The sequence below is a fragment of the Gymnogyps californianus genome, chromosome 3 (assembly GCF_018139145.2).
Source record: "Gymnogyps californianus isolate 813 chromosome 3, ASM1813914v2, whole genome shotgun sequence".
NCBI lineage: Eukaryota > Metazoa > Chordata > Aves > Accipitriformes > Cathartidae > Gymnogyps > Gymnogyps californianus.
The window spans coordinates 30,156,069-30,170,763 of NC_059473.1; the positions used below are offsets into that span (position 1 = coordinate 30,156,069).

General features: G+C 36.3%; 1 protein-coding gene across 1 annotated transcript in view; it reads right to left on the reverse strand.

Moving 5' to 3' along the window:
• The window catches only part of SRBD1 (S1 RNA binding domain 1), a 135,019-nt gene that overhangs the window by 85,394 nt on the left and 34,930 nt on the right, over positions 1-14,695 (reverse strand). Inside the window, exons 15-16 of the mRNA XM_050894954.1 lie at positions 13,430-13,520; positions 12,243-12,350 (exon numbers count right to left, since the gene is read on the reverse strand). Coding sequence (XP_050750911.1) covers positions 12,243-12,350; positions 13,430-13,520 — 199 coding nt within the window. The remainder of the gene's footprint in view (positions 1-12,242; positions 12,351-13,429; positions 13,521-14,695) is intronic.

Consider the following 14,695-nt stretch of genomic DNA (forward strand, 5'->3'; position numbering starts at 1 on the left):
TGTTTAACAAAATATAAAAATTAATTAGGTTTGAGAGAGAAGTTTTATGTTGAAAGCCAATTTAATATTAGCAATAACTATAACTGCATATAGATGGACATCTTCCCCCTCACCTCCAGGTTTTTTATTTAGAAAGCTCCACAGACAACTGAGCTGTTTGAATAGTATTTGCTGTTACATAAAATAATCTGATACAATTAGAAACTGTGATATTACTTGCAGTTGCAAACAGGATTAAAGTGAAAATGTTATTTCTATGTGAGCAACAAATTCGCTTTCAGGAGCATTGGGTGTCTGAAGGAAAGGAGAATAACTAACGTACAGAACTGCTAGATGGACACGATTACATTTACAACCATACGTGAAGCCACCAAAGCAACACAGGTCTCCCAAAAATTAAAAGGAACAGGAAAACCAGCACCACACTCTCCTCTCCGCCGTTTCCCCTCCACTTGCCCATTGTTCCCAGTTGTTGCTGCTAGGAGGTCCTGGTACTGAAGAAGGTGCTTCACGTAGCTTGTGCTTTTTGATGTCTCCTTTCAGACGCACTCTTTCTCGCCTCCGTATCATCCACCACGACAAATGGATCATTTCTCCTTCCGTCCACTTACTCATCATTGACAAAACTGCTGGGATCCAGTTATAGAAAGGAATTATCCTCAATAGGCACCTTCAGTTAGAACCGTCTGACACTGCAGTCATCTAATCCCTTTTCAAGCTGAAACAACCTACTCAAAGGCCCTTTGAGACACACAGCACGTCTATATTCTCTGCCTCTCACGCCCTGAAAACATCAGAAGTATGCTGAAGTATCTCCTATTGCTGTGGCTTCTTTCAATGTCATTCACAAAGCTTTTAAGACTGCCATACACTTTGTTGATAAGAAAAGTTAAATGAGTCCAGGCAAGCATAGCCCCCAGTTCCAGTCTCACACGAAATTACTCCAAGTGAAGGTGCAACATGGGTAGCACTCACTCCTGCACTACCAACAGCCTCTAAGAGCTGACAGCCTGAAATCAGGACTAGAAATGACAATTTTATGTAACTGCAGAGGGAAAGAGCCCTTGCTTTACTGACAGACATGTTGTATTTGCTTTTCAGTCCTGGAGATTCTCAGCCTATGAAACACCTAGAATCCATTAACGTTTAATTTTCAAATCTCCCTAAGATCCAAGCCATTTTGTCTTTTTTTTTTTTTTTTTTTTTTTTTTTTTTTTTAAATCAAGGTTTGTAATAGTTGCTCTCCTGGTCCTGGGGGAATTTGTTAGCAGCTGTACAAGTGGCAATTTCCTGAGGTTTACTACTCAAAACAAACCTCAATGTATTTTCAGAGGGAGACTTCTATCCAAACTTTGGATCTGCCCACAAACTTTCATTTTTACCACATCTCAACAGTACTGATACTTCAAAGAATAAAGAAACTTTTCCCCAATAATGACAGCATTTATGCATATGCTCACACTTTTATTTCCATAAAAATTTCTAATTATTATTTAGAAATACATGCAACCCACACATATACACTAACAGAGATCTAGGATGAAGAATTTCATCCTGCCAGTTAAAAGCCACTGAAATTAAGGTATCTAACATAGTGTTAAGACAGCCTAATATAATCTAACCACTTAACCTAAGCTTCTGCTATCAGCACCAATGATAATAGCACCGTAAGTTAAAATAAATAAATAAATCTATATATCACAACTCACAACAATAAAGGAATCCCAGTAAGAGCTGAAATGCAGAACACCAAATGTAGTTTCACAAATGAATAGGTATGAAGTTTGGCAGAATCTCAGCTGAAGTAAAAACTTATTACTGGCAGCCTCACACAAATGGAAAAATGCTTATTTCTCCATTAGGTTCCTACAGAATGTCTACTTGAAGACAAAACACTATCCAAATATACAACCAGGTCAGACTGTGCAATAACACTCAGTACCCTACAAATCAGAGGATACATCTTGTATTTATATAATTTTAATCTAGATGCTCTCAGTATTAATCACACTATATTTGGATGCTTCCACTTAAACTAACTCCTGACAGGATTCCACAAGTAATTCCTGCTGGAGCTTTTTTTACATAGCAAGGAGCCTAAATGAACTTTCCCAATCGTCACTAGTGAAAATTTACCAAATGCCACAGCTATTTCATGACAAAGTCACTTAAAACACACAAACATATGTTTCTGATGTCTCTTAAATATGAAGAGGATAATAGAGTAATATCCCAAACAACATAAGCATCCCTTATTTTAGAAAGGCAATATTGACACAAATCATAAATTAACACTTTAATGGTTTTAATTTACATTCACTTCTCAGTATCAAAGATTTTTTTAGCATGGTGATACCATACTAGTGTGGAGCCATGCTATTTCATCCCAGGCAATGGGAAAAGGCTAGCAGTGTAAAAGGCACAGACATGGGTAACAAGAACCACACTGCAAGTTTCTGTAATCAAAGTTCTGCAAATACAAATGAGAGGGAGGATTTCCTATGTGCAATTTCACCTATTTTAAATATGAAGTTTCTGGGTCTTTCTACTTTTTGTTATTTTCAGGTCCAAACCCAGTGGTTTTCAACCTGTGGTTCACAGGCTTCTTCCAAGGGGTTCACAAAGGACACAGAAGAAACCAGCCCACTGTCAGTAGGCTTATGGTCTCTGGAGTGAATTCTACACTGCCACTAGCAAATTTGCAACGGTCTGCAAATCAAAAATACAAAGATCCACCATCATTCAACTTAGTCACTATCTAACCTCTCTTGGCTTCTGTTTGAGCAGGTAACATCCAAATCTGATTACATTCCATTTCCACTACGAGAGAAATGGAGGTGACCACACATGCTGTTATTTTAAAGAAAAAAGCCACCTAAAACTACAGAGACACTGAACCATACATGCTGATTTTGGAAGCTCTTAAAACAGTGCTGCAGCAGCTTACCTGAAAGCCTAAGCTTTTCTGGTTTGTTTGAGATCAGTATCAATACCAAATTTGGAACATTTAAGGCTCACATCATTAAACCTTCACAATCCTGGCTGCATACAGAGCATGACTCATTTTCTTCATGTGGTGTCTCAAAGTAACTGACCAAAACCTAACCTTCTAAGCCTTACGATGAATAGACAGCATTTTAAAACATACTCTGGAGTTACATGGAACAAGTGTACTTCAGCTCACTCCAGCTAAAAAAAAAAATAAAAAAATAAATGTAGTATTGCGAAAAGACTCAGATGCAGCTGTTGAGAGTCTGTCTTCAATGCTCACTGTGAGAAGCAGTAATATGTCATTAGGTCACATTTTTCAGCTGAAGTCCAAACCTCAGTTTTAAGCTTGGACTGTACACGATCCATTCATGCTCAGAAACGATTTGGGGAGGGAACAGAAAAGGAGAGGGAACTCTTCTCTTGACTTAACCTGCTGCATTAAAAAGACAAGGAATGCACAGCTCAAATGAGCTCAAAGCTGTACAAAGTTCCCATAGACTGTACTTTAGTGCCTCTGTCTAGAGGAAGGACCTTGAAAGTGCCCTGCCCCGTATTCCCTGACTGCACCCTCGTTCTTTCTGCACTGCTTCCTCCACCAGCTACCCAGTTCCTCATGCTTCTTGCATTCCTCAAGCCATCCCTAGACCGTGGCCACCGCCCAGACACCTCTTAACAAAAGGCTCCTCGCCTTCTCCTGCCAGGAAGTACAAGATGGCATGCACAGTGCAGAGACCGGCACGCAACCTCTCAGGCGTAGACAACAACTTGAAAGTTTCATCCTTCAGTATCTCTACTGATACTCCAAACATCCTGTGAGCGAGTCAACAGCCATCGCGAGGAAGGGTGGTTTTGTGACCCTTCAGAGAAAGAAGGCTGTCAGACCGAATAAGAACACTAATTCTGGGAGAAGTGGGCATGTTATAATATCACTTTATGTTATGTTCGTTCCGCTAAATAAGATCTTCCTGGAAATCTTTCTTTGAAATTAAACCGATAAGAACCTTGTGGTGTTGACCAAATGGCACAGAAAAACTTCAAGAGTTGTAACCACATTAAACAATAACCTAAATCATTTCAGTCTCAAATAAAAAGCTTATTTTCAGCCTGTTAGGTACCCCACCCCCTCAAAAATATCAGACACTCGAATTAGTTTTGTTTCACTGCAGCAATCTAGCAGATTTAAGATCTAGTCATCCATTTTTCTTTAAATCTATTAAATCCTTCATTTCTGAGCTTTGGACATAGCCTTGAACAAGAGACTTTAGGCCAGAGTAATTTTCATTGTCACCACAGAAAGCTCTTAAGAAACGAGATTGCATTGGAAACGCTAACCAGCACACAATGTTAAGTGATAAAAATAGTGCTTTAAAGACTTCTACTACTGAGTCAAACACACCCCAAAAATAAAATCCCCTGCTCACAGTATACTTTTAGTAGTTCTATGCTGAACATTAAAATCACTGCTACACACATTTGGTAAAAATCTGATTTAGTTTTAGGTGAGCTTTAGGAACAAAACACCCAGTGTTGCTCTATGAATATACCTCTGGCAATACAGACATTCCAAAACTGCTCCCAGAGGACCTGATGGGCACACTCCGTGCAGAAACAGTAGCACTTGCTCATTGCATATCCTTTGTTTGGCATCTCTCAATAACCTTTTACCTTTCCAACATGTTCTTGTTTTGTGTTTGTAGATATTTTTGGATGGTTCTCCATCTTCACCTGACTTCTGTTGTACTGCAATACTAGGTGTCTTCTAGCTGATTATCTTAAAAAAAAGATGTGTTTTATTTATCTGAAAATAACAAAGATCTACAAGAAAACAGCCTATGTAAAAATTACTGCTCATTGGGGAACAAAATAAAATTGAAAACAGAGAAGTCATTTTGCAATCCTAAATACAACAAATTGCTTCTCTGTTAAAAAACAAAGGGGAGGAGAGGAATCATTGTGATCAATTTCTCACATTTACTATCTGATTTTCAAGAGTGTATTTGAGATCAGTACATTTCTAATTGGAGAGTATGCAAAGTTGCCCTTCAACTTATCGTCACATGCTTAATGGCTTTTCATCCTAAAGTCTTCCCTAATTTTACAGAAGTGACTTTTTTTGTTTGTCTGTTTAGTATCCTTTAAAGGTCTGAAGAGATTTATATATTGAGAATACATAACTTTTAAAATCACTGCTTGATATTACTGTTACTATTATTTTCTCTTGGAAAGAGAAAACTTAGAAGGGAAGATGCACAAATAACTTTCCTCTCTCCCCCAAGACTGTTTTGCCATAGACTGCCCTGGAACCAAGTCAAACAACATGTCCTAGTGTTCTGGAAAAAATGGACTTTTTCCTCAACATTTATATTTCTTTTGCTAGTTACATTTACTTCCTGACCCCCTGCCTTCACATTGCTAAAGTCTAGACTCCACATATATCTTACTCTTTTTCTGAACTTAAAGGAATTCATAATCTCTGTAACTACATTGACATACTCCCAATTAGTCCTTGTTTTCATCTTAAAAACTGTGAAGTTAGTTCTCTGAAATAGAATTCAAAGATGGTTCCATAATTATGTCAAGTGTATCACTTATAAAGTTTGTTTTAAAAAGTTTCAAATTCATGCTATACAAGCCAGAAATTATCATCTCCTACTTCACCTGTCCCACTGTATCTTCACTGCTTACCCATTTCTTTTCCTCACCTCGGAAAACATGGTGAGAGATGGTAGTGGTGTCTACAGTAAACTTTTAAAATAAGCAACAGAGCTGGGGCAGAGGGGAATCTTTGCTTTCTTGGACTGCTTCAAAATCTAAGATGACTTCTGAATTTCCCCTTTTGAATATAGTATGGGTTCAGCTCAACGTAGATCCCAGTCTGTGGATGCACCAGGAACAAACATCGGATACTATTTTAAATGCGGACACTTATTACAGTCTATGTTGTGCCAAACAGTAGACTAATTACTACCTAAAATTATGAATAATCAAGAGTAGCAGGAGGAAGAAGTGTCTATGCAGAGTGAGGTTCCAATTCACAGGACTGTCTCCTGTAAATATAAATATACACAAAATGATTTTTCATTTGAAGTGTGCACAATCATGAGTTCTTACTCAGCTGTGGTAAATAATCACAACAGAAAGTAACATTTAAGTAAGGGACAGAAGACAGTTTGGCTGGAAATCACTACATAATTTAAAATGTTTCATTGACTATGTCCTCTTCACGCACATTTTAAACCTGTTTGTTCCTCAAATTATTTCTTCATTGTTTAGGACTTCTCATGACTCCACTAGAGCTTGAAAGAGATGAAAGCAGAACAAAGGTTCTTCAGTACACATTTCAGACGTGTGCATTGTTTCTGCTGAATATGTATTCCTTTTGCCAAAACTTTCCAAACTACTTTCTACCTTCTGTATCAGACATCTAATGACCTAAGGTGTGTAGGTGTGCGTACATAAATGTGTCATCAATAGAGTTATATAGCTTAATAGACAAAAATAACAGCTTAAAGAAAACATAATCAAAAAGAAATAGGAATAAAGTTTCCCATATCCCTACCCCCCTTTGTACTCTCAACACACTTGAAGCAACTGCATTAATGCAGCAAGCAATAGCTTGTAAAAGGATGCAAACCAGCTGAAACATTTGACAGACAGTGTTAAATACCAGAGGATTCATATCAACCACTTTATTTGAAAAGGTGCTTTGATGTTGGCTATCTTTCATGTACCTCTTTCATGGCACATTAATAAGGAAAACTGAGATGGGGTAAATTAAGTCCCAAGGTCATATCTAGAGTTACAGCACTGTGGGTACCTGATGAAATATGGATTAATGCTGCATGAGCACTGAATAAATAAAACCACTTCTGTTAACCACTCAAACAAGTTTTACAAGTAGTTCTGAACTTTATTCGGCAACTAGACTTCAGACATCTTAATCCCCCCACACTGCTTTGAAACCTAATTATCATAATGTGAACCCGAATGTTAGGTCCCTTTCAAACTGCGAGTGCTATGAAGCAGAAAAGTAATGGGAATTAAGCTAGTGTAACATTAGAAATGTAGAGGCATGGAACTTGAAAGTGGCATTTGTTAAAGCTGAGAGAGTATAATGTAGATATTCAACAACATAAAACACACGTTTAAATTGAAAAGGATATTTAAAGCATGTGCAGACACCTATAAAATACAAGTGGACCTAAAATCCTGTAGAACAAACATTTCCAAATCAATTTCTTGCCACCAAGGTCCAACTTCAAAAGGTATTAAAACAGTCCAATTCTACCTTAGCAGAACATTTCTAAGTATTCTAAAGTAGACAATTTAAACATTAAAGAAAACCCAATGAGAACTTTACAAGACATTACAGACTTTCCCCTATTTGTCACAGTACAGAAGTGTTTGAACTTAAACAGCAGTAAATTATTAATTACGTTGCTTATAAAGTCTCAAGAGCAAGAAAAGATCTTGCTGAAAGTAGCAGAAAAGGATTCTGTATCAAGTTTAAAACCAAGTATAACAAAAATTAAACACCAAGCCACCTAAAAAACAACAACAAAAAAATACACTTGCCTGCATTCTTTACTGCTTGTCGAAAACGATTAACAATTCATGATACCTATCCAACTTTCTTTTAAATATGAGCTGAAATACTTTATTCTGAGTGTGCATTAACGTTACAAGCACACACAAAAAGTCAGACCAGTAAGAATGTTTGTATTGTGACAATGAAACCACTGAGGCTGAAAGAAAAATTGTGATTTTATTTTTCCAAATATGATGATTGAGCTGTTCATGTTGTCCTGCTCTAGCATAGTTCACCTGTCATTCAGATAGCTTTCATTTCCAAGATGTCTACAACCAACAGCAATCAAAAGAAAAACAGTGATCCAAATACGGAATGAGATTCCTGAAATATTTTTTCAAGATTTTCATTTAATCCAAAAAGGCCAATGAAATCCTAAAAGTTCATAATCTGCCATGTTAATGCTGAACACACTGTTGTTTCATTTACATTTCTGGTCCTGTTAAAACAAATACACTTGTCTAAAACAGAACATCTGTTTTGGTTATAATACAATGTATCTTTGGCAAGAACTCACAATAGAACTAACATAAATAATCAAGAATATTTATTGAACCTTGTAACAAAAACTGATTTGTAACAAAAAACCTGAAGACTAGATATGACTGTCTCTGGGCTCTTGTCCAGTCCTAATCTAAGTCAATAAACATAGCTCTAAAAGGGAAACTACATTTAAAAAAAAAAAAAAAAAAGAAAAAAAAAAGTCCTGCAGTTATTTAGGTTGGATGTAGGTATCTGAAAGCATGTTGGTTACAAAAATAGTGAAAAATATTTGCTTTAAATCAAAAACTGTCAAACTGAGTCCAGACAGGTTTTAAAGCCACATGAAAAATCGTGCCATATGCCTCATTTCCTACTACTGTCTTCACTGATTTCTCTTCTCTTTGGAAAACTTCAGTAAAACTATACATAGTTTGTATTCGCCATTGCCAAGGATTTATTATTTTAATTGCTTGCTTTTCATATATTTATTAGCACTAAAAAAGACAAAGCAGTCATCAAATAAAACATTGTAATGTTTTTGAGAAAAACTAAAATGAAGAAACTGAAAAGAAAAAAATAATTTTGGAAGTCTCTTTATAACATTTCAGTTGTATCAGTATCAAAAACAAGAATCAGTTAATCTGATTCTTGCCACACAACTAAAAAAACCAAGGTGAAACAGCATTGTCATTTAAGTCTGTAGTTAAGTGCTCGTTAGAGGCGGATACTGAAGCCAAGGAATAACTTCATGCACAATTCTGAAATTATTGTACAGGACTTTAGTAGTCGAGAGACTATTTCAGCATATTTCAGCATGTACTGCACATACATGCAATCAATTAAGTGTTCAGCTGGTTATCATCATTAACCTTCATCAGAGTGCATACCTGTCCAGATTATTAGTGCATGCATCAACTGCACACACCTACTTTCTAAAGTTACAGACTCTATTATTGTCTCATTTCCCTGGAAATGCATGATCCAAGTTCCATATGATGAACTGGACATAAAAGTATGAACAGATTTTTATTTTTTTATTATCATTTCTGATCTTATTCTCCACTTCTAACAAAAAATTTAAGTAGTATCATATTACAAGCTTTATTTGCCAAGGAAGCCAAAGTCTGTAGTACCTCTCTATCAGCCACCTTTCTGAATGACAGCTTAAGAAGCTGATTGGGATTTTGGTTTTAAAGCACTATAAAACAATCCAGCCTCATCTGCCAAGCCACTTTACATTTGGACTCCTTTAAGGAAGAAGATTGTAAACGCAAATACAATTGGCAATTCTCTGAAACTTGCACACAGCAATGAACAGAACTCTGTTTTGCTGGGCAAGGATTTCCAACTTCGTGCAGCTCAGTGCATCACTGCGAGAAGCTGAATGCTTGGGCACTGTTATCGTGTTAGATGCAACTGACTGATTCTGTTAGAGTTTAAGTATCGGAGGTTTTTGTTTTGTTCTGGTTTTTTTGTTTTGTTTGTTTTTTGGGTTTTTGTTGTTGTTCCCCCCCCCCCATTCAAACACTAAATTGATTTGTAAATCCATTTTTTAGTTACAACTGCAACCTGTTGAAGCAGATCTTTAAAAATGAACTGTTCCAACATTACTTAAATTGTTTCTTATAGAGTTGAATTGAAAAACAATTTATAAAGATCACTTGATCCAAAAGCATACCATGGGTTTCCACAGAACTGATTAGAGATCTGTAGTCAGCCTACGTATAAACAAAGCCCTCATATTTTCCCCTATCATAAGAAAACAATATAATCAAGGGAAGACTTTGTACCTGGAAACAGAAAAGTTTTTTGTGATCTGAGAGAGCATGCTCTGGGGGATTTTTTTTTTTTTAAATAAAAAAAGAGGATCAGCAGAGCACCTTCTTCCAAGTCATCTCTCATAGTTCCCCTCAAGAGGTATAGCAGTTCTCACAACGTATACCTACTGTCACCTATTGCTCAAAAGATAATTCTGTACTAATTGTTCCTCATTTAGCAAGTATCACTTACATTTTTGAACTCAGACTGACATAAATTCCAGGCATTTCATTGGATTATCAGAAGCGGAGGGGTGGGTGTCTGGACTCATCATTCCTTGCTGTTACTAAGAAATACCAAGGAGATTAAGGAGAAAGTTTTCTGGACCTAGAAAGTGAACAGAGTAGCTACCTTGCAGGATTCAGCAGCATGGCTGGGAAACCCCAGCACTGGATAATGCAATGAGATGCGCACAAAACCAGTTTAGCAGAAAGGGCAACATGGGAACCCCAATCTTCAAGAAACAAACTCAGTCAAGACTGTCAAAATGTGAAGAGACACACAAGGACTGCAAGTCCAGCTTATTTGTAAAACCACATACATAAACGCACAAACAGCAGTCTACAAAGTTCAACAGCATCAAGTGTCACCTATAGCATGCAGTACAAAAAAGACATTCTTCTGATTTTTATTTTAATATGCAGTAGCTCAGTGTTCTGCATATGAATTCTGAAGTAGGGACTAGCTCTTCATCATATATAAGCACAGCTCAAGAAAACCATTAACAATATAAATATATACTGAAAGCAAAAATGCTTTTGATTATGCTAATTTTCACTTCCAAGAATTAATCTGGCAGGTTAAGCAACTGCATTTATATATTTTTCCTACAAATATCACAAGTTTCAGAAAAAGTGAAAGGTTAAAAAAATTATCTATCACTACTAGAAAAAACAGCCAACTTGATAACCTGACTTCTGCCTTAGAGCATTTATACTAATTCCTATTTCACAAGAGCTTTTTTCAGTTCCAAGAACTTGGTAGCTCTACGGGCCCCCGAAAAAATCAATACTGATAATTATTTTGCAAATTCTATAATCTTGAACTATAAACAAGGAGAAAATATTAAAGCAAAAGAGGAAAACACAGTGAGAAAACACTGTGCCATCTGCCACAGTATTATATAAATAATTTTTTCTATGTAAACTAGTTATTTACGTTTTGTGGCATATGATCAACAAATAAATAAAATCACTATTACTCTTTCAGACAAAGTGCTTATGTCAGCGTAATGGATTTTTAAACTATATGAAGTGAACAACAGTGAAATTAAACACTTGCCAAAAACCACACAGTATGAAGTGTTTTCCATTCTCTACAGTCATTAAAAAGCCCCTGTTTTCAAGTTGGATTCAGGAAAGAGGATGCCTAATTTTTCAGAAGCTTGAACAGCCTCATTCCTTTGCAAACAATTAAAATCAGAAAAACCCCACCCCTGGAATAAAAACGAGATTGAAGTATTAGATCTTGTGCAAATTTACTTAGAAATCTTAGAAACAAAGAACAAGTGCAATTAAATGATAGCATAAGTTAGAAAGAATAATACATTTGTTGACCATTTCTGTAAGATAACTTCCTAATCTATGGAGAAAAGGCTCAATTAAATGTATATAGTAGTTTGAAAAGAGAAAGGCCATAACTTTTTCAAAAATGTAGATAACTTAGTTCAGTGTGTTAAGACAGTGAAAACTAAAATCTGCTGTTAAACTTCAGCACAAAAGATAATCCAAGGCAAATGCCCAAAAATGCTCTAAAAAAAATAAAAATTAAAAAAAAAAGAGCGGTTCTGCACGGGAGAAAAGAGAGTGATATAGTACAGTTTCCATCCAAACCAACAGCAGAATAGTTTAGTTCAAATTCAACAAACTCATGGATAAAATCTGAAGTTTAACAAGGATAAACAGCTTCACTACTTTCTGCTAGGTATTAACAAAATATTTATTTCCAGACCATTTAATGCCCATAGGATTAGCAAGCATTCCATACCGTAGTCAGACAACACAAGCTTTATCATTTGCATTTAAAGCTCATTTATCAAGAAATAAACACAATGGCCAAACAGGTCCTTGGCTGTTTGAGCTGCTATTCTCGCATACTTCGTTACAACGATAATAGCAATGGAGTGAACCTCAGGAAGAGGTAATAAAATCTTTCAGTGAGTCTCCCTCACTGGCTCAGGAGAGCTACTGTCATGCTCCGAAGAGCTACAGCCATTTTCCTTTGGCTAGAATGACGAGTCAAACTTGACTCAAAGAAAGATAAGGCAACAAAAAGAAATACTTCAAAAAATTACATGTAAAACTACCTGTTAAGTTAAAATATGCTGAACAGATGAATATCGCAGCAAGCAAAGCGATCTTACCAGTAAACAACATCCAGCGGTGCAAAATACTTCTTCATAATTAAGTCAGCAAAGTAAGCTTCTGTTTCTCTGCAGGCCGTGCCATTGCCAATCACGACAGTGCTACAGCTTTGCACAGGGTGAAAAAATGAACAAATATTCTTAATTATTCTTTTAGACTTCTTCATACATAGCATTCAATCCACAACAATGACCAATACATCTTATTTTATATAACACAAGGCCCAGATTTAATGAGAACATATTCCTAGTAATATCACATTGTGTTTAACAGGTTTTCAATGTGACAGTTCAAGAGATGAGTCAAAATTTTCACTCATTTGTAAGGGAATTGAACAGTGGTAATACCTGCAGAAAAACCAAAAATGATACTTCATATTCATAAAAGAAATGTAATGTTATTTACAGTCCTCAAACCCTTTCACCTCATACTTCCCTCATCTGTTATGAGTCATGAAAAAGGGCAGAAGCCCAAGCAATCAGAGTCTTAATTCCTTAATGGGAACATCATAGTTTGCAACAGCTTGCAAGGTCATTGCCTCTGACTGCCCCCACCACAGCCAGTCAGCCATCAAATCACCTTGTTTAAAGCCTATCTAATGCTTAGAGACAAACTGGACTGTATGCTGTGGCAGTTCAGCAGCTGACTCAGTTGACCAGATGTCTGTCCACAGGGGATCCCAAAACAGTCGGATACAATAACCCTTTAATCATGCTGCCCCTATTTGCAAGTCTGTCTGGAGAGCTATCTGAGCAGGATTTCCTTTGCTTAATAAAACTCTTCCAAAGATTAAATGTGGCTTTTGGAACAGGGAAAGATCGATGAGTGGTTTGGGGGCTGGGGGGGGGGGGTGTAGGAAGAGCAAGGCTAAACTTATTCCTTAGCTGAATATTAATTTCTATTCCTAAAAACAAATGGATTGGCAGAGCTTTATGGGGATACAGTCATAGCATACAGCCTTAGTCATAGCTATGGCTTGATTTCATATGCTTCTAACATATACATAGTGTAAAAGCATGAACATAGACTAAAAGAAAAATAAGCTCTGAACTACCTAAAAAACCAAAGAGTAATTCCAGTTAAATCAGTAGAATTCTTATTCCACCCAAAAGCAAGCATTTATATAGCGAAGATTTTCATTACGTTTGGTAAGAAAGAGTAATAAATGGAAGTTTCTTTAGCATACTTGCACTGTAGCAGAAGCCTCTTTATCTTCTCAGCTTCACGAAATCCTTGACCAGAATGCAAGTAAACAACATCGGTATGGAGTATCTGACCTAGAACAATGAAAGCAAAGCCATTTGATAAAAACCACAAAGATCCAAAAGCTATATCCTGCGGAACTACTAAAGTTAATTTGATGATTTACAAAGAAAGCTTCTTAATAAGCCATCTTTCCTTTTTATTTTTGTATCCAATTAGAAGAAATGTATGGTGGGCAGATGACAAAAATGTTTTGGCTGCTTCTGCTGAAAGCAAAATGAGTTGATGAGTTTTCTAGTTCCCTGGGGACATATCCACATAATAAATAATGAGCATCTAGTCATATTAGGCAAATAAAGTGTATTATATTATCAAAGAGAAAAACAGCAATTCACTGCAAAAGATTTATTGCTCTAGTCTAGTACATTTTAAAGATCCAGTAAAGAGAGATGAAAGTTAGGAATGCAGTCTCAGGACTTGCAGTCCAGAAGCTCTAGAACTCCAGTGCCAGCTCTTGCCATCATCCTGTCTATCACAATTGGAAATAACTGTATTAACTGGTACTGATAGCTTATGGTACAATGCAAGCTAATAACCATTTACCTTACCTTTATTGCCATTTTAACACATGTCAAGAACACATCTTTCCTTGCACCCACCCTGGGTGGATATATTCTCAGACAAAAAGCAACGACAAAATAAAAGGAAAACAAACTATTTTCGCATGGGCCTAAGGAGGTATGTATCCCCAGATCAGACTAGAATGAACTGGAACGGCTCTGTTCTATATCTGCCTAAAAACTGAACTAAAAAGTTCAGCAAATACAATGTTTCTGACTTCTCACATTAACACACATACTACTAAACAAAAAGGGCTGATAAAGTGTCCAGATGTCCAAGATATTACTCATGAAAGAAGCAAAGTTATAGAAAGTATTTAAATTCCAATTCTTTGTTAAACAATAAAAATGCCAGGTGTTCTCTTTGCTGACTACTGAGAGGCACAATTATTTGAACCTGTATTCAAGAAGGCAGAAGGGATTTTAAATTCTATTTTAGAAAGGAGTAATAACACCAAAGGAGACACTGGAATCCAGGTGCCAGAAACTTAACATTAAGCCTGGAAAAAAAAATTTGCATGACAGGATGCATGGAAAACACTAAAAGCTTAAGAAAAAAAAATCAATTTGATAAAAAAGTAGGTTTTGAAACTATCTTTTCCTCTAAATGAATATATTTTTATCAGTCC